The sequence below is a fragment of the Manacus vitellinus genome, unplaced genomic scaffold (genome assembly GCF_001715985.3).
Source record: "Manacus vitellinus isolate BGI_N305 unplaced genomic scaffold, ASM171598v3 scaffold_76_pilon, whole genome shotgun sequence".
Classification (NCBI taxonomy): Eukaryota; Metazoa; Chordata; class Aves; order Passeriformes; family Pipridae; genus Manacus; species Manacus vitellinus.
In genome coordinates this window covers 389567-406529 of record NW_021940796.1, presented here as the reverse complement: position 1 = coordinate 406529, position 16963 = coordinate 389567, and the positions used below count along the sequence as shown (strand labels likewise).

At 53.1% G+C, this 16963-nt stretch overlaps 1 protein-coding gene across 5 annotated transcripts in view; it reads left to right on the top strand.

Annotated features, from left to right (window-relative positions):
* The window catches only part of RAP1GAP2 (RAP1 GTPase activating protein 2), a 54964-nt gene extending 40230 nt beyond the window's left edge, over nt 1-14734 (top strand). For 2 of the 5 annotated variants that reach the window (XM_018084787.2, XM_029964628.1), the window contains exons 10-24: nt 86-169; nt 1032-1132; nt 1789-1918; nt 2108-2263; nt 2995-3066; nt 3465-3551; nt 3799-3933; nt 6622-6759; nt 7142-7260; nt 7577-7690; nt 8158-8275; nt 8795-8921; nt 10094-10173; nt 10353-10388; nt 10907-14734. In XM_018084787.2, the coding sequence (XP_017940276.2) occupies nt 86-169; nt 1032-1132; nt 1789-1918; nt 2108-2263; nt 2995-3066; nt 3465-3551; nt 3799-3933; nt 6622-6759; nt 7142-7260; nt 7577-7690; nt 8158-8275; nt 8795-8921; nt 10094-10173; nt 10353-10361 (1470 nt within the window). In that variant the 3' untranslated portion in view covers nt 10362-10388; nt 10907-14734. The remainder of the gene's footprint in view (nt 1-85; nt 170-1031; nt 1133-1788; nt 1919-2107; nt 2264-2994; nt 3067-3464; nt 3552-3798; nt 3934-6621; nt 6760-7141; nt 7261-7576; nt 7691-8157; nt 8276-8794; nt 8922-10093; nt 10174-10352; nt 10389-10906) is intronic. The other 3 variants (XM_018084786.2, XM_018084788.2, XM_029964629.1) reach the window with 3 other exon arrangements.
* The last annotated feature ends 2229 nt before the right edge of the window (nt 14735-16963 follow it).

The following is a 16963-nucleotide window of genomic DNA, read 5'->3' as shown; positions in this document are numbered from 1 at the left end:
CGAGGAGTGGTGTCACAACCCGTGGGTTTGCTCTGTCAGCTTTTGAACTACCTGGTGAAACAATTGTTACTTTGCTTTCCTGCAGGCGTCCCAGATGATAGTGTCCTATGATGAACATGAGGTCAACAACACCTTCAAGTTTGGTGTGATCTATCAGAAGTTCAGGCAGGTGAGTTGCCCCCATGCCACTCTTGTGGAGCACATCCCTGCACCCCAGAGAGCTGTGTTTCATGGGCACAGACTCGACCCTGTTGTTAATTCTCCCACGTGCAGCACCTCTGTGTCCTCACTGACTGTGTTCCTTATTGCTCGGATGTTTTCCCTACTCATTAAAAAATGATGTGACTGAAAAATCTCAGTATGGAAATCAGCCCACAAGCTGCTGTAGGGAAAAGCGGATGTGAAAATGGATTTTAGCAGGCATGGTATTTTAATCAGATATATGTTTAGACAGCAAAACAGCTATGTTTGTCTGGAGGGATTGTGGGCTCTGAAGACTGGCACTTGCTGAAAACGCTGTCATTAGCTGGGGGACTCAGGATGGGGAGTGCAGAGGCAGCTCACCCTCAGAACTCACCAAGAATTATTCTGACAGGCACTCTAATTATCTTACATGTTGCATTTTGGGTTTGATTGAGTGACTCATGCAAGGCCATAATTAGGGTCTCATTGTTTTGAAATACAGCATGTGGAGGGGGATTAGGGCTTGGATTTTCACACGGAGGATTCACAACAGAGGATTGTGTTTTGATATTTCCTGGACATTATCCTAAGGTCCTTGCTGCGGGTCAGAAGTGGCTCTCAGCAGCTTTACCCTGGAGTGTCCTGGGGGCCAAGCAGGCTGTGACAGCCCACAGACAGTTCTGGTGGCCAGTGGTTAGTGTGGGGGTGCCAGCTGGGGAGCAGAGGAGGGGAGCAGCCTGGAACAAGGTGGTCACACCCCAGGGACCCCGTGGATGGAGCAGGAGGTGGCAGGGGATGGGCAGGCAGGGAGATGGGGGCTGTCAGCAGATGCACTCTGTGTTTTGCAGACCCAAGAGGAGGAGCTGTTTGGTAATAATGAAGAGAGCACTGCCTTCAAGAACTTCCTAAGTTTTCTGGGAGACACCATAACACTCCAGGACTTCAAAGGGTAAGTTAGATAAAAAGGATGATTTTACAAATACATTAACAAGAAACCATGTCATATGTAAAAATATCTACGTGTGAGAACAGAAGTCATCTCACTCCTGAGCGGGATATGCAGAGCAGAAGCAAATATAGCTTTGGCTTGTTTTTCAAAGCTGGAGGAGTTTTCAAAAAAAAAAAAAAAAATTGGAGCTGCCAAGAGAGAAAAACTTATTTTCCTGCAGATTTGAGGTTGTGCTAAAATCTGGCTCTGCTCAGCCATAGATGGAAGGAGCTGTGTGTGGAAATGTGCCGTGCCCAGTGTCACAGCTCAGCTGTGGGTGCCTCCAGGGCGGTCACTGCAGCAGCCATGGTGTGGGCAGAGACCCCCCGCTGCTGGTGAGGGATGGTGAGACCACCAGTGCCACAGCTGGTGCCCACGGCTGTGGTCAGCCCTGGCTGACCAGCCCTGCTCTGTGTACACCCTGTATTTCAGGCTGGTGATGGCGATGCTTGGTTAGAACATGTGACATGGTTTGTTCTTTCTGTTTGCTCACTTCTAGGTAAAGATGAATGAGCTAGCCTGTTCCATCAGCCTGTCTCCTGACAGCCACTGGCACTCTCTGTGAGGCTTTCAATTAATATTTCTTCCTTTCTCTCTGCCTTTCCCTTCATCTCCAGTTTTCGAGGAGGCCTGGATGTCAGCCATGGGCAGACGGGAGCAGAGTCTGTGTACACGGTGTTCAGGGACAGGGAGATAATGTTTCATGTCTCTACAAAGCTGCCTTTTACCGAAGGAGACACACAACAAGTAAGAGAGATGAGTTTCCTTGCACAGAAGGGTCTGAGTGGGGATGCACTGACATTGGCCTGCCCAGTGCCCCAGCACCATGGCACCACAGAAGCGGTTGCTTGGCTTCCCAGCCCGGGGCTGGCATTTGCTTCCATGGGAGTGGAACCGCCTGGCATTACCGACCCAATGTTCTTCCTTCCTGCTTAGCTCCAGAGGAAGAGGCACATTGGCAATGACATTGTGGCAATTATCTTCCAAGAGGAGAACACGCCATTTGTCCCAGACATGATTGCCTCCAACTTCCTGCACGCCTACATCGTGGTGCAGGTGGAGAACCCCGAGGGAGATAACACAGTGTACAAGGTGAGGGCAATCCCAATGTGGACGTGCCTGTTCTTGCTTCAGCATCTTTTGACAAGGGCATGGAGTGACAGGACAAGGGGGAATGGCTTCCCACTGACAGAGGGCAGGGTTAGATTAGAGATTAGAAGGAAATTCTTCCCCATGAGGGTGGTAAGGCCCTGGCACAGGTTGCCTAGAAAAGCTGTGGCTGCCCTATCCCTGGAACTGTTCAAGGCCAGGTTGGATGGGGCTTGGAGCAACCTGGGCTAATGGAAAGTGTCTCTGCCCATGGCAGGGGGTGTGTGAATAGATGATCTTTAATATCCCTTCCAACCCAAACCATTCCATGAATCGATGATCTCAGACCAAATTCTGGAGGCAACTGCCCAGCACCTTCCCCATGCTCAGTGACACAACCAGAGTTAGGCCTGGTGGGCTCTCATAGCTTGTATTGAACACACATATGTATGCACACAGGTATATCATGTATGCACACAGGTGTATTATGTATGCATACAGGTGTATTATGTATGCACTATTATGTGATGTGTGTATACGGACATCTGTGTATAAAATGCTGTGTGTATGACAGCTCCTGTAACAGCTCATTTGTTAAAGAGTTTTGATGCTCCTCAGTGTTTGAATGTGCCTTGGAACAGCTCACATCCATCTGACACATCACCTGGGTGTAGGCAGCATAAACCCTGTTATCCTGCTGCATCCATGAGAATAATGTGTCTTTGGCTCTGCAGGTGTCAGTCACAGCCCGGGAAGATGTCCCCTCCTTTGGCCCAGCCCTGCCAAACCCGCCGGTGTTCCAGAAGGTAGGAGCTGAGGAACCATGTTCCAAGCCATAAAGAAAGTAGATGTGTGTGTCCAAGATGTTTCCAAGCGTTTCCACCTTCTTGGGGAAAACATGACTTCTGGAATTGATCTGCATTGATCTTGGTTTCCAGTGAGGCCCTGGGATTTATGGTAGGGTGAGTGGCCGTGCACCAGTGCATGGCATTACCCATACGAGGCAGCAGTGGCGGCTCTGGTGCCAGGGCATCTGTGTGGGTGCAGGAGGGCACCCCAAGCCTGTCTGGGGTTTTCCACCAATGCTTCCACATCTAGAGGGGCTGTAGGGTGCTGTGAGCCCATGTTTTGGGTTGGTACAGCTCCAGGGATATGGGGAGTCTTACAACAGCAGGTGTTTTCCACCTTGGCTCTGTCCCTGCAGAGCCCTGAGTTCCGGGAGTTCCTGCTGACCAAGCTCATCAACGCCGAGAACGCCTGCTGCAAGTCTGACAAGTTTGCAAAGCTGGAGGTAACGCTGCCTGTGTGTCCCTGCCTGGCACCGTGCCAGGTGTGGGGAATTCCCCCATTCCTTCTCAAAGCCACCTGTCCCTGTTGAAATGGGTTGGCACTTGCAGGGACGAGTGACTGTAGTGTGATGGCCATGAGGCCTTGTGGGGCAGGCACTGCCCTCCAGGAGGGACAAGCCAGCTGAGCAGTGGGTCGGTGCCACTGCTGCTCCCTCAGGGCCCTGGCTGAGTCCCTTCTCATTCCCACAGGACCGCACACGGGCTGCCTTGTTGGACAACCTTCACGATGAGCTCCATGGGCACACGCAGACCATGCTGGGGCTGGGGCCCGAGGAGGACAAGCTGGAGAATGGGGGTCATGGAGGCTTTCTGGAGTCTTTCAAGGTAAAGCCCTGCCCTTGCCAAGAGCAAAGCTAAAATGCACCCAGGGCTGGCAAAGCACATGCTGGTGGGAGACGCAGATGAGCAGTGTTGGGGGACGGGAGGTGTCCCCTGAAGGTAGGGTGGTGGGAGGAGGTGGAGGCTCCTGCCACCACCACCCGCTCAGTCCACCAGCACCCGAGCTGGCCCCAATGGGAGCTGATGCAGGGTGGTGTGGTCCCATTGTTGTTGGTGAGTGTCCCTGTTGTAGTGACCTCTCCAGAGCCCGTGAGCATCTCCTCCTCCACCAGTGTGCTGTGGCATTTCTCGTGTGTCCAGAGGGATGTCAGTCGAGGGCCAGCCCCCCATCACATGCTGTGCCTGCAGCCAGGCTCTGCTGTGACAGGGTGTGTCCTGCTCCTGTCACCAGTTGCTGGATGCTGCTATGGGACAGCAAGCAGGAGAGATTCCTGAGGTGACTACCATGGCAAGCAAGGGGGATGTGGTGGTCATTGTGCTTAAAACAGGAGATAGAATGAAAGGGGGGGGTGGAGAGGGGAAGGGGTGCTGAGTGTGCTGGAGGGACCGGGTGAGTGTGAGGTAGAGCAGATGGTGTGAGCTGGAGGAGAAGGAACAGAGGCAAAATGCTATGGAGGAAACTCTGAGCACCCACTGGCAGTAGGGTCAGTGATTGGCTGGGCAGTGGGGACATCCCTCGAGATGGAGGGGCAGCACCTGAGTTTGGGGGAATGAGCCATTCCAGGTGTCTCTGGTGGGGCTGCCTTGTTGTGGGGACGGGGCTGACACAGAGTGGCCATCACTGTATGGGCAGGGGGGCTGTCCTGGCTGCCACTGTACTGGGACAGCTCCTGCAGTTACTTCGCAGGCACAGTGATATCTATGGCCCAGAGAAGTGGGCTCTGGTGGATGAGTCGCCTCATCCTGCACCTGGAGGATGGGGCCATGGAGGAGGAGTGTTCACCTCCCCAGCCCCTACTGCAGTGGAAGGAGGCTCAGGTGTGTCCTGTTTCAGTGTGAGCCGTAGGGATGGAACTGCTGTGCAGTCAGTTGTACATCACAGCATCCACGCCAGGGGCTCACCACTGAGGTTAAACAGTCATGCTTGGGCACGCTTTGTGTGTGTGAGGAGACAGACCATGCTCTCTTGGCATTGCAGGGAGTGCTGGGGTGGGAGGTGAGCCCCGTGGTCTGTGCTGGGCTGCGCCTGCCCGGCCGCCTCGGGCCCGCGCTGCTGGGCTGCCTGCTGGCTTATGTCCTGCACCGAGCCTTGTTGGAGTGACCAGGGACATACAGACGGTACATGAGGGCTGCAAGGGGTGAGACCTGGTCCTCATGATACCTTCTTGCCCAATGCTTCACACCCACAACCCAGCTGGCAGCCCCATCCCCCTGGCCAGGAGACCAGGGGCCCACTCTCAGAGGTGAGTGGAGCCCATTTCTGCTGGGCCACGAGCGAGTGAGAGGTGCCTTTGCCTCTGCTGCAGGGAGAGGACCTGCTCTGTGGGGAGGGGGTGCTGGAGTGCCCCACAGAGCTCCCTAGCTCAGGGCAGGAGCCTGCAGGGTGTGAGCACCCACAGGCACTGCTTGGCAGCAAAGCAACTGGTCACTTTTACCTACAAACACTGTCAAATTATGTATAAATTGCTGCTGACCCAAATAAATCTGTTCTGATGGACTCTGGCTTGGTGTTTGTTATTGGATGTGTAGGAGGGGCTGTTGGGACTGTGGTCTCCAGCACTGAGGGCTCCGTGAGAGCTCAGGGCTGCAGCTCCCCCCTACCCCAGTGTGGGTCTGCCTGCAGCTCTGTGACCCCAAGTGCCTGTGGATGCAGTGCTGGCACCTTCAGGAATCTGGCCCACAATGGCTCATTTCCTCTCTTTAGCCTGAGCTGGGATTTGGGCTGGAGGAACAGCAGCCATGGCACAGCACAGAGAATAGCTGCAAAGGGAACAGGGAAAGGTGACTGCTGTGAAGAGTGAGGGAAGGGGGCTGCTTGATGGGGAGATGTGAAGATCAAAGGGAGCAGGGAGAGTCTGCAGCTGCTGTGGGGCCACTGCTGTGGAGCTCACCTCTGGTCTCTTCCAGAGGTGCATGGACCAAACCAGCAGCAGAGCTTCAGACTGAATGTATTCTCAAGCATTAGCTCACTGGAGAACAAAAGCACTTTTGTGTGGCTGCAAAACCTCCACCTCAGGAGCTGTTTTGGGGCAGGCTGGAGAGGTCCCTCAGTGCAGGAGAGGTGCAGGCAGGGCTGGAGGCTCTGCAGGATCTGTCCTCTCCAAGTCCAGGGAGAATCATGGGAGGTGTGCACACAAACATGGCTTATGATTCGCTCGTGGTCCCCATTCCTGCCAAGGGGTCTGGGACGCTGGTCAGGCTCAGGGCAGGAAGCTGGATGTGGGGTTTGTGTCTGCTGCTCCTGGTCCCATAGCCGCAGTATCACGGAGCAATGGCGGAAAAATCTGATGTTGTGGTGGCTGTGGGGCTCCCCAAGGGTGGCCCATGCTCAACTGCACCTGCCAGGGCTGCTGCTGTCACCAGTGGGGTTGTTGGGGTGTGCTGGTTCTCGGCGAGGCCCAGACAGGTTGCTCTCCCATGTACGTGGGGGAGACCTGGAGCTGAGGAGGGGTTCTGGGGCCAGCACCCCACAGAGTGGTGATGACCTGTTGTCCCCTGTCCCCTCTGCCACAGAGAGCCATCCGGGTGCGCAGCCACTCCATGGAGACGATGGTGGGCAGCCAGAAGAAGCACTACGGCAGTGGCATCCCGGGCAGCCTCAGCGGGGGCATCGCACACAACAGCGGCGAGGTGACCAAGACCACCTTCTCAGTGAGTGCAGCCACACGTCCCTCTGTCCTGCTGTCCCTCTATCCCACTGTCCCTCCTCTGTCCAGCCCAGTGGGGCACTGTGCTGTAGTCTGTCAGTCCCCTGCAGGGGCAGCAAGGGTAAAGGAGAGGAGAACACTTGAGTAGACCATGGGTTTGGGTGCCTTGTTCAAGTTGGGCTTGTTTTGTGGAAGAACCAAAGATGAGCTGTCTGAGATTTTCAGCCCCAAAGCACAAAGGAGATAGAAAAGAAGTTCTGACATTACACATTTTCTAGATGTGTAGGCTGGGAATCGCAGGCAGCACAATTCTGTGCAGGCTGTTTGGTTTCTGAGCTCCCAGGAGGGAGCTGTGCTCTCCAACCCAGACTGTTCTCTGCTTTCAGCCCCCTGTACCAGCCACTGCTGCCAAGAACCAGTCCAGGAGCCCCATCAAGCGCCGGTCAGGGCTGTTCCCTCGCCTGCACACGACGTCGGAGAGCCAGGTGGAGAGCAGGACAAGGTGGTGAGTTTGTCATCGCTCTGTCACTAAGGTTAAAAGACCCTCTTGAGTGTTAAACATGAGAAAAGCTGTTGGTGGGTGCTAGAAACCTATCCCAGGGTGCAGCCCCTCCTTTTCACAGAACCAGCAACAAGAGCTGCTTTTGCTATGTTTGAGAAATTGCGCCTTGGATCCCTTCCCTCTGTTTTAAATCAAAGTGATGGTACCCGTAGAGCATCTGTCACTCTCACAGTTTATATTTGGTATTGGGGAATATAATTTGACCATCCTTTTTAAGTCTCTTGTATAACTCATGCAACCTGTCTCTTTGTGCCCTCAGTGACAGTGTTTCTGGAGCCCAGAAGACACCAGATTTGGGACATTCTTCCCAAGAGATGAAGTCTGAAACCTCATCCAACCCTAGCTCCCCTGAAATATGCCCCAACAAAGACAGGTGAGCCGGGAGGAGTCCATCCTTCTCCTACCACAGACATCAGGGACTTTGTCAAACAAAATCATCGCCAGGTTTTACTATAAAAAAGTTTGATACTAAGGGGAGAAAAGATTCTTGTGATTCATGAACACAGCTCCCTTACGGTCTTTACAAAGAAGAGCCAGGAGCAGTATCTGACAGAGGCTGCCCAAATCCTCAGGGCACAGGAGCTGGGGAGGCTGCAATACCTGTCCCTCCGTGCCACAGGGAAGTCAGCTGCACCCTGGGCTTCCTGCTGGGCCACCCACCCACCACCTTATCCCACGCCTTTGGATGTGGTTATGTACAGAAGCAACCCGAAAGGTTCATCCCTACAGCAGCACTTTGCTCCAAGGGTGGCAGGAGGGTCTGTCCCGCTGTCCCAGCCCAAGGGACATCCTTCCCCAGTGACAGCCTCGCGCCCTTCCTTCCGTCCCGCCTCTCCCTAGGCCATTTATCAAACTGAAAGAGAACGGGCGGGCGAACATCTCCCGTTCCTCCTCCAGCACCAGCAGCTTCAGCAGCACGGCGGGGGAGAGCGAGACCCTGGAGGAGTATGACAGCGTGGTAGGCACCAAACCCACCCCTGACACACTCCACGTGCCCCTTGGCTCCCTGCTCCCTCCTGACCCCTGGGTGGTCTCTGTGGGGGAGAAGTGTCCACTAGGCCCCCAGGTGCTTCCTCACCACTGGAGGGGCTTAATCCCATCCCTGGGTGTGGGGAGGAGGAGGGCTGGGATGCCTGGTGGGACATGAGGGTGTTATGGCTGCCCCAACCCTGGAAGTGTTCAAGGGCAGGGCTTGGAGCAGCCTGGTCTAGTGTTCTTGCCTGTGGCAGGGAGGATGTGACTAGATGGTCTTTGAGGTCCCTTCCAGCCCAAACCTTTCTGTGATCCTGTGACAGCCCAGTGACCCCTGGGGTGCCCTGGGCAGTGTGCCCGGGCTGGGAGGTTGCTCCATCAGGACAAGCTTTCCCACCAGCTGCTGGTGGCAGGCCTGCAATGGGCAGGGGTGCAGTGGGGCATCAGCAGGGTGTGGGGGGAAGAGCTGGCTGCAGGAAAAGCCATGTCCCATCTCTCTGAGCAGGGAAGCCAGCCCTCCACTGCATCGCCATTCAAGCAGGACGTGTTTGTCTACAGTGCTTCATCTGGCAGTGAGAGCCCCAGCGCAGGAGCCATGGCAACCCCTGTCATCATGAGCAGGAGCCCCACAGGTGGGTTGCAGGAGGGCTGGTGGGAGGCTTTGCCTCTGACTTCGCCCCTGGAGCCCCTGGAAGCCCCCAGGCTCCTGTAGTGGTGGGTTGGAATGGGCTCCATGGCTCTGGGATGGAGGAACCCCCTCCCAGCCTTGCCCAGGTGCCAGGGTGAAGCAGCAGCCACGCTCACCTTGGCAGGATGGGAATCCACAGGGTGCAAGGCAGCTCCCATCCTGAGAGGGCTGTTCTGGAGAGATGGCCTCATGTGCTCTAGTTCTGTATTTCCACAGGGAACTATTTCCCTCTCAATTAGAGCACAGAGGTGGCTCTTACTGTGGCTTTCCTCCCTCTCTCTCCCCTGACAGGCATGTGCAGTAGTCGTGGAAACCCACTGGCTCCAGGGGCCGAGCCACAACTCACAATTATTTAATCAACAAGCAGCTTCCCATGGTCTTGGCTCTGTTCCCCTCCTGCCAACCCGCTCACCAACTCCATCCATTTCAGCTGGACAATTTGCACGATGAGGTGCAATTCAACACCAGGAATGGCCCTTTGCCAGTGCATTCTGTGGTGATGGTGTGGTGAGCTGGGGGATGGCCACAGTCACCCCTCTCCTGCAGACACCCGTGGCTCTGACTCCTTGAGCCACAGAGAGCCTGCCACAAGGCACCACCGTCCACATGGAAACACACACTGTCAGCTGAGGAGCTGCTTGTGGAACAAATGCAGCCCAACGGCTCCATAACTGGGAGCATTGTTGGCAAAGTGAGGCTGTGGAGCATGGGCAGGCTTTTCATGTCTCAGCACCCCACAGGTCCTCCTCCTTGTTTTCATTAGTAATTTTCTGAACTCTTAAACCAGCCCCTTTGAATGTTTAAAGTGTTTATTTTGTATTTTTTCTGCCAAGAACATGAAAATCCACCCATACATTAAACGGATCAGTCATTCCTTGTAGCCTTTTCAGTGGCATTTCCAGGAGGAAGACTGAAATGTAATTAAGCCTCAATTTGTTCCACCACAAACATTTAATGTACAGCTTTTGCCAAACATCCAGCCAAGACAGACTAAACATTGGTAGCACTCCTGATAGTCTGTTGAAGTGCCTGGCGGGGTGAGTGCAGCCAGCACTACAGCAAATATTTTTGTTCACAGTTTATTATTTTCGTTCCTTGTTTTTTCCCTCCCTCCAGCAGATGTAAAGAACAGAAACTCTCCAAGGTCCAACCTGAAGTTTCGCTTTGACAAGCTGAGCCACGGCAGCTCCAACACGGTAGGTGCCAGGGCTCTTACTGGTGGGGAGCTGCACGGGCACATCCTCCCTGCCTGGCATGGGGGGTGGGCTCTGGGGGAGGCTCTGGGGCCCATGAGGGATTGGAAGGGAGGGAAGGGATTTTGTGATTTCTTGCCCCTTCGTTTGCAACCCACCCCATGTTCTGTTCTTTCACATAGAGCCACTAGCAGGAGGAGGTAATGAACTCGTCACAGGTGAGTGTTGGTGTTGTGCTGTTGTGCAAAAAGGCTCATATCTGCAGGGAGGACGAGTTTTTCTGCACTGTCCTCTGGGCACTGGGGGTGGAAAGGCAGAGCAGGTCCATTCCAAAATGGAATGGGGGAATGACCTGAGGGGAATGGCAGATTCACAGGGTGGATTTCATGGGCAGAGGTGAAGGGAATGTGGTGGGAGTCACCCGGGCTCCTTCTCTGCTGTGAAATCAGGGGTGTCATTAGGAACTCTCAAGTTGAGCAGAAGAGCCCACAGAATTTGAAATGAGAGGAATTTCCATTTCTGAAAGCATGGGTCTCAAAAAGCTAGGATTTTCACCCCATCACAGAGTTTCCTTCTTCCCCAGCCTGGGAGTGGCAGGTGGCCTGGTGCTTCAGGGGTGGGCACTGCCCTGGCTTCAGCTCCCTCCCTGGGACAGGTGCTGCACAACCATCACCACAGGGGTGGGAATATTCTCCTTCCACAGTCTCTGACACTTTTATCCTTTTCTTCTTTGCAGAGAATTTTTGTTTCAACAAAGGGAAAACTCTTCAACACCCCATGGGACCCCACGTGCCCCAGCCGTGGGCAGTGAGGTGCCCACACCTGCCTCCTGCCTGCGCCGGGAAGGAGCTCTCACCTTGCCACAGTCCTGCCCTGACAGGGACCAGCCACCTTCCCCCCGCTGTACCCCTGCCCAGCACACACCCTGTGCCCCCAGCTCTGCCTGTGGGAGGGGATGTGTCTTTAACTGTGCCACACACACGTGTGGCCAGGGCTGTGACCCCTCCAGGTGCTGTGCTGGGTCACCCTGTGGGCACCCACATATGCTGTGGCTGGTGGCCACTGTCCATTCCCCCCTCCCTGGGCTGCCTGCCGGCTCCTCTTGGGCAGAGGGCCAGCAGGACAGACCCCCATGCAGTTCAGTTCCCTCCATGCTATATTTGCAGTTATCAGTGGGGAAGCAGGTTTTATATTTGTTTTTTGAGGGGTAGAGGGTCAGGGCAAAGTGAGTTAGTGGCCCCAGGACAGTTCCCTTTCTGCCATCATTTTCTGTCACTCCTCTCTGGGGCCAACAGGGTAAAACAGGGTAAAATGTCCCCCCAGCACAAGGTTTGCAGTGCCTCTCAAACCACCCCCAGCTGTCTCCCCCCCAGTTCCTAGCCACACCCCAAAACTCTTAGGGCAGAGGAATCCCCTTACTCCACACTTGCTCGTTTCTTGCACAGGAGGTGGGTGAGCAAACTGGCCCAGGGAGCGGAGCTGGGGGCCAAGGCCAGCTCATCCTCCCTTGGCAGGTTTGGCCTCCCTGCTTTGTCCCTGCCTGACGCTGAGCACAGGCCTGGGAAAGGTGACCCAAAGCTAAAGCTGTGGTGTGTCTGAGTACTAGAACTGGAACCAGAGGGAATTTACCCAGTGGGCTCTGCTTTGCCCCATGGCTTGGATCACCAGGCAAGCAAATGCATAAAACTCCAGTGATTTGGGTGGCATTAGGCTGCTCCAGCCCTTGGAGAGTCTGTCCTGCTGCTTTTGAGTGAGCTCTTGTTATTCTGAAAGATGAGGATTATGGATTCTGCAAGGTGACTTTCCTGTAATGCCCTTTCCCAAAAAATACCTCTCTCGACAGGCCAAGAAATCCTTTTGCTCTTTTTATGGAACTTCATCTGAAGTTTCCTGAAGCCTGTCCACGAATTTCACATTGCTCATAGATTTCCCTCACCCATTTTCTGGAAGACAGGCCATGATGCTGCAGAGATGCTCCCCTGCCCCCCTCAGCCTGTGACCTTTGGAAAACCCCATGAAATCAAGTTCTCAGTCTCAAGTGAACACAGTTCTGTGAATTTGTGATTCCTACTGAAAACAGGACTTTGAGTGCCAAAGTCACCTTCACACAGCCAGTGCTCCAAGAGCAACAAAGTACCTGCCAGCCTGTGTCAGGAGGCGGGTGCAGAATTGTGTTCCTGGAGCAGCCCAGGGCAGCTGCCATGGCTGGGGCTGCTCCTGTTCCCCTCTCTCTGGGGCAAGTGCTTGTAGGATCCAACCATCACCTCCCCTCCTCCCTATCACCTCCCCAGGCCAGAGAGCAGGGAGATGCTCTCCAACAGCCTTACCACCCGGTTCACAGAGGTGCTCCCCTCGTGCTGGAATTGGTATGTGTGGAAAGGCTGTAGCTCTGATGGGAGATGAACCAGGTTAGAGAAGGAGAACATGTGAAAAGGGAGGGAGCTGTTTCACTGGCACTAAGCTCTGTGTAGAACCAGCAAATCCCAGTAACCCCCGTGGGGATGCTCCCTCCTGCTCCCAGCCAGTTGCATTTCAATAGAGTTTAAAGCTTGAGTTTCCTTTGGAAGAGAAGTGTGTGGTGTGCTCAGCCCAGGCCGTAGCTGTAGGTGCCTCTTCGCTGTTCAGCACTTGCCTGATGATGCTTTAGTAGCACTTTCAAACCCATCCCCAGTTCTCTTAGAAGCTTTGCTCTGGTTTCCTGAAGCCTCACAGTGAAACGCTGAGTGATGCGATGACTCCGAGGGTCTGCTCTGGGTTTGCTTTTTCCTCTGAGAAGTTGCTCTGTTCTGTAGACTTTGTCATTCCTGTGGGTGTTGATCTCTGTGAGATCTTTCAGCAGACGATTCAGTGGCTACTGTCAGCTGGTTTGTCATTCTTGGTTGCTTTGTTGTTGTGGTTTTTTTCACTTGAAACTGTGACTTTCCTTTCTGACCCAGATTGATTTGGGAATGGGACTGACAGGCAGGACAGTGTGAAGCCTTAGGGAGAGGTGCAGTGTGTTGGACTTGTCTCTCCCATGGCAGCGGGGGCCGGGAGCTGGGGTCTGGCATGAGGTTTGCCAGCAGCTCCTATGGGATCTGGGACATTTTCAGCAGCACACACTCCTCCCCCCTGCTGTAAAACCTGCTGTACATCCTTACCAGCAGCTGGGCTTTGGATGCTCTCGTCCTGGCCAGGCTTTGGCATGGTCCTGCCTGTGCTGGCCCATGCCTCCCAGCCTGGAATGTCCCAGACTGTCCTGTGGTTCTGGGGTCTGAGCAGCGGTTTATTACACCCCAGGGACTTTTGCACTTCCAGCAGTGGGTGAAGGTGTTCCTGTATATATTTTGCAAAATGTTTTGTGCTTATAAGTGACACATACACGTCTATACATATATAAAAGGGATTTTTATATATATATATACATACATATATATATGTATATAAAAGAAAGAGTCCTTAACTGACACTAGAATTACTGTGCAGTGCATTTTCCTTTCTGATCCCACTGTTTCCATGCACACAACTTCTGCCACACTTGGGAGTGACTTTGCAGAGGGAGCAGAAGGGGTTCAGAAGCACACTGGGGGATGATGGGAGAGTTCCCACTGTGTGGGGAGGTCTCCCTTGTCACAGGGTCTGCTCCCCTTCCCACTGGAGTTTCAGTCTCCCACTTGCTCCTGCTGCACCCAGGCTGCCACCTGGCTCAGACCAGCGCCTGGGCTCGGTGAGAGGCAGCAGCAGGTTAGGTGCAGGTCTACAGGTCCAGCACTGGTGCCACCAGCTCCAAGTCCTCATGCAGAGCAGGGGGGGACCCTCTCCCCTCCACCAGCATCACCTGCATCAGCCCTGGAGCTGGTGTGCAGCTAAGGGTTGGCAGCAAGCTGCCACTCTGGCTCGGCTTCCATTCAGGAGAGCACTTGGCATGCACTTGCATCCTCTTGAAACCTCACTGAGCCAAGCACAGGGTGCACACCTAAGCACAACACAGAAGTGCTTTTTCCTGGGTGAAGTGGGGGAACCTAAGCACAAACTCAGTTTCTTTCCAGAGTTTTGAGGGTCTTGAGAATGGCGGGTGAAGGGGCCAAGATACGTCTCTGCCATGAATGGGCTGTACTGAGGGCTGGGATCTCTTGGCTGTGGGAGGTGCAGCTCCCAAAACCAGGGCAGAGCCCAGCACCTCTGCGGGTCCCACCTGCACTCTCACTGCTCTGCTGATGCTCCAGCCTCCCCCCGAGCTGGCTGGGGCTGTCCCAGTCCCCCAGCATGCTTTTGTCAATGAATGTAGCACTGCGGATGTCCTGCGGAGAGGAGTGCGGGATTTGTATGAGAGAATGTGGAGAGAGTTTATAGAGGGAAAATAAATCTTGAAGAAATGTATCTGATAAAGTTTATTTTTGATGTAGAGAGGTGGTGCTTTGTAGTTCCTGGTGACCTATGTCTGTTGTAAATAATGTATATTTAATTTATTGCTATGGTAGCAGATTGTATTTGTTATGTATAAAACTAAAGGTTCAAAAATGTATATTTTGTTGCTTAAATGTGTCTTTGCAAAATTCACAATAAATAACATATTTTGTGTCCATATGTGTACTCCATGTGTGTGTCCATATAGTGATAGCTTTAGAGGAACTCTTTGAGAGCATTCCTATGAAAAGCAGGTGAGGGCATGGAGTGGGGCTGAGCTGGGGCTGGTGGGAGCCTGGCAGAGCTCACGTGAAGTCAGACACTGTGGCACTGGAAGCAGAGAAGTATTGGAGCAGGGAGGTGTAAATAAGGACATCTGTGCCAGTGCTCCTCAGACTGAGACTGGAGCAGCAGAGGAGGAGCAGGGCCACTCTTTTGCAAACACGCTGCCATTTAACCAAGGCAACTGTTCTGTTTGAATTGAAATTGGTGCCCTATAAAGCTCCATATAAAATGGTCCCTGTCAGCAGCCAGCCCATGTGATGAAGAATATAAAGAGGCAGTAATTCTGTCTGTCTAAGCCAAGAGCTTACCTCAGCCCATCAGGCTCCGGCAGCGCCGCTGTCTCTGGACATCCCCAGGGGGCTAACAAGGAAATTGGATTTTCTGTCTCCAGCTCCTCAGGCTCCTTTAAAATCCACCTAATTTCCCAGATTTCTTCCTCCCAGGGCACTAAGAAAAGAGCTGTACTGTTTGGAGGTGGCATGTCTGGCACATCTTTGTGGACCTGCTTCTGCTGCACCCCATCCCCAGGGACATGCCTGCAGTCATGGGAGGGTTCTGCTGAGGGAGGGCTGATTACACTGCAAGGGCTCCACTCCTGTGTCTCCATCACTAAACCAAAGCAAATACAGCTTTACATGCTCCTGTCCGAGCACATCCTGTCAGTCTTATAAAAAATACAGTCCCAAGGCCACACCATTCCCTTCTCCTCACACTGGGACTCTCTATCCAAGCCAAAGCATGAGTGGGTTCCTTCATCATCTCATCATCTCATCATCTCATCTCCGTGTCCCTGGGGGTTCCTTCAGCCCCCCCAGCCCTGCAGTCACTGCCCACAACTCTTACTGCAATAATAGATTTAATGAGACAGCATTTGGGTTGCCCAGAGAAGTAGTGGATGATCCATCCCTGGAAAGATTGGAGGGGGGCTCTGAGCAACCTGATCTGGTTGAAGATATCCCTGCCCATGGCAAGGGGTTGGAGTGGGTGACCTTTAAGGGGCTTTTCCAGCCCAAATTATTCTGTGATTCCATGATTTCCTTCCCATCACACTGACTGTTGCCTTGGAAATCATTGCAAATCTAAAAGCTTTGGGAAATGCACACAGGGAACTGACTGCATGTGTCCTCAACCCTGGGAAGTGCTAAAGAGCATCCCAAGGCTCTGGAGGGCAAAAGGGAGTCAGCCAAGTGGCCCAATTAACCTGCTGTCAAGGGCTATACGAGGCACCTGGGCCCCCAGTGAGGTTGGGTAGGAGGAGTCTGGGAGGGGACTGGTCTTTGCTTGGCTTTCAGGCTGGGTTTCTGTCACATTTTATCTGTCTAGGTGTAGCAAGGCTCTGTCACCCCAGTAAAGTGCTCCTGATGTGGTAAGTCATTCTTTTTTTTTTTTTTCTTACCAGGGGTTAGTGTAAAAGGCTGCTGTGGGGGAACCTGAGCAGTTGGGTGGGTACAGCACAGCAAGTACCTGTCTGGTACAACAGGCAGCAGTTACATGGTGCAGAGTTACTGACAGGTCCTCGTGTTCAGAGCAGGACCAACCTCGAGAGGTTTAAAAAGTTCAGCTTTAAAATTAAGTAGTGTGAAACAATGTTGACAGATAAACAAGCAGTTTAGACATATGATTTAAAGGATTTAACAGAAATCTCTTCTAGACCTGGCAGATGGGCAAGTTGGGAATTAACGATTGAGTATTCCAGCCAGAACTTGGAAAGTTTCCCAAAGAATCTGGAATCTAAAATTTGGTGGGAGGGAGAATCAAATTCTTCAGACAACTGGAAAACAACTCCAAGCAGGCTTCTCAGCCAGAATTGCTTCACTTGCTTTTATAGTTTAAACAAACCTTGTGCTGTGGAAACAACCACCTAAATCCAGGTTTTAGAGGATTTGGGGATGGTAATTGAGTTGTTTGCTTCTATAGAGGAGATGGACTAAATTGTTAAATAACGTGCTTGAGAGCACTCAGCTGCTGTGATGGTTACTCATCGGGTGAAACACAAACCCAAACTGCAGACCCTGATCCTGAGAGGTCACAGAGCACTGTCTGGTCCTAGTTTGGGGGTTATTTTAGGATTTCTTCTAGCTTAGCTGGGGAACCTGCTTCAGCTCAGCACTAGAGGAGTTAA